Here is a 577-nt window from a genome sequence, read left to right as displayed (position 1 = left end):
TCTCTACTCACCATTTCCTGCATCTATATGCACAAATCTTTTCACATACAGTTCTGTGTTCTTTGAAACATACAGTTCTGCAGCTTTGGGATTACAGGTGTGTTATCCTCCAGACTCCCTCAAATGGAAGCAAAAAGTGATGTGACCATTCCAAGATCTCAGGCTCAAATTGTTGTCTCTGTGCTGTACTGCAATCTTTGGGTTGAAACCAGTGGTGCAGGTGACTGAAAAATCTCCTGTCACCCTGTAGTCTGAGCCTAATTTACATGATTCCTTTGTAGATGAGTCAAATCCAGCCAATGAAGACTGTATTTTTAGACTTTCCTTAACTACTACCTCTTTCTTCTAGAATCTGTTCCATCATATACCCCAAGGAATTCCTTATGGCCACTATAGGTACAAGCTGTGTCCTGTGGCAATGAAGTAAGGACTTTTTTTTCATAAATTTTGTTAATCTTGAGAGTTGTATGCTGCACATTTCTATTTTGTTTGTTAACCTGTCTTTTCTATTTCTCTTGCCTGTGAAACTGGTACCTTATATATAATCTTTTTTATTAGTCCTGAAAACAGTTTCCCT

The 577-nt window shown here is 38.1% G+C and overlaps 1 protein-coding gene across 1 annotated transcript in view; it reads left to right on the top strand.

Moving 5' to 3' along the window:
- The window catches only part of LOC101585719 (olfactory receptor 480-like), a 1,478-nt gene continuing 901 nt past the window's right edge, over positions 1-577 (top strand). Inside the window, exon 1 of the mRNA XM_023707602.1 lies at positions 1-10. Coding sequence (XP_023563370.1) covers position 10 — 1 coding nt within the window. The 5' untranslated portion in view covers positions 1-9. The remainder of the gene's footprint in view (positions 11-577) is intronic.

The sequence above is a fragment of the Octodon degus genome, unplaced genomic scaffold (assembly GCF_000260255.1).
Source record: "Octodon degus isolate 3935 unplaced genomic scaffold, OctDeg1.0 scaffold00302, whole genome shotgun sequence".
Classification (NCBI taxonomy): domain Eukaryota; kingdom Metazoa; phylum Chordata; class Mammalia; order Rodentia; family Octodontidae; genus Octodon; species Octodon degus.
Note: the sequence above shows the minus strand (reverse complement) of the source record. Positions and strands in the feature narration are given on the sequence as shown.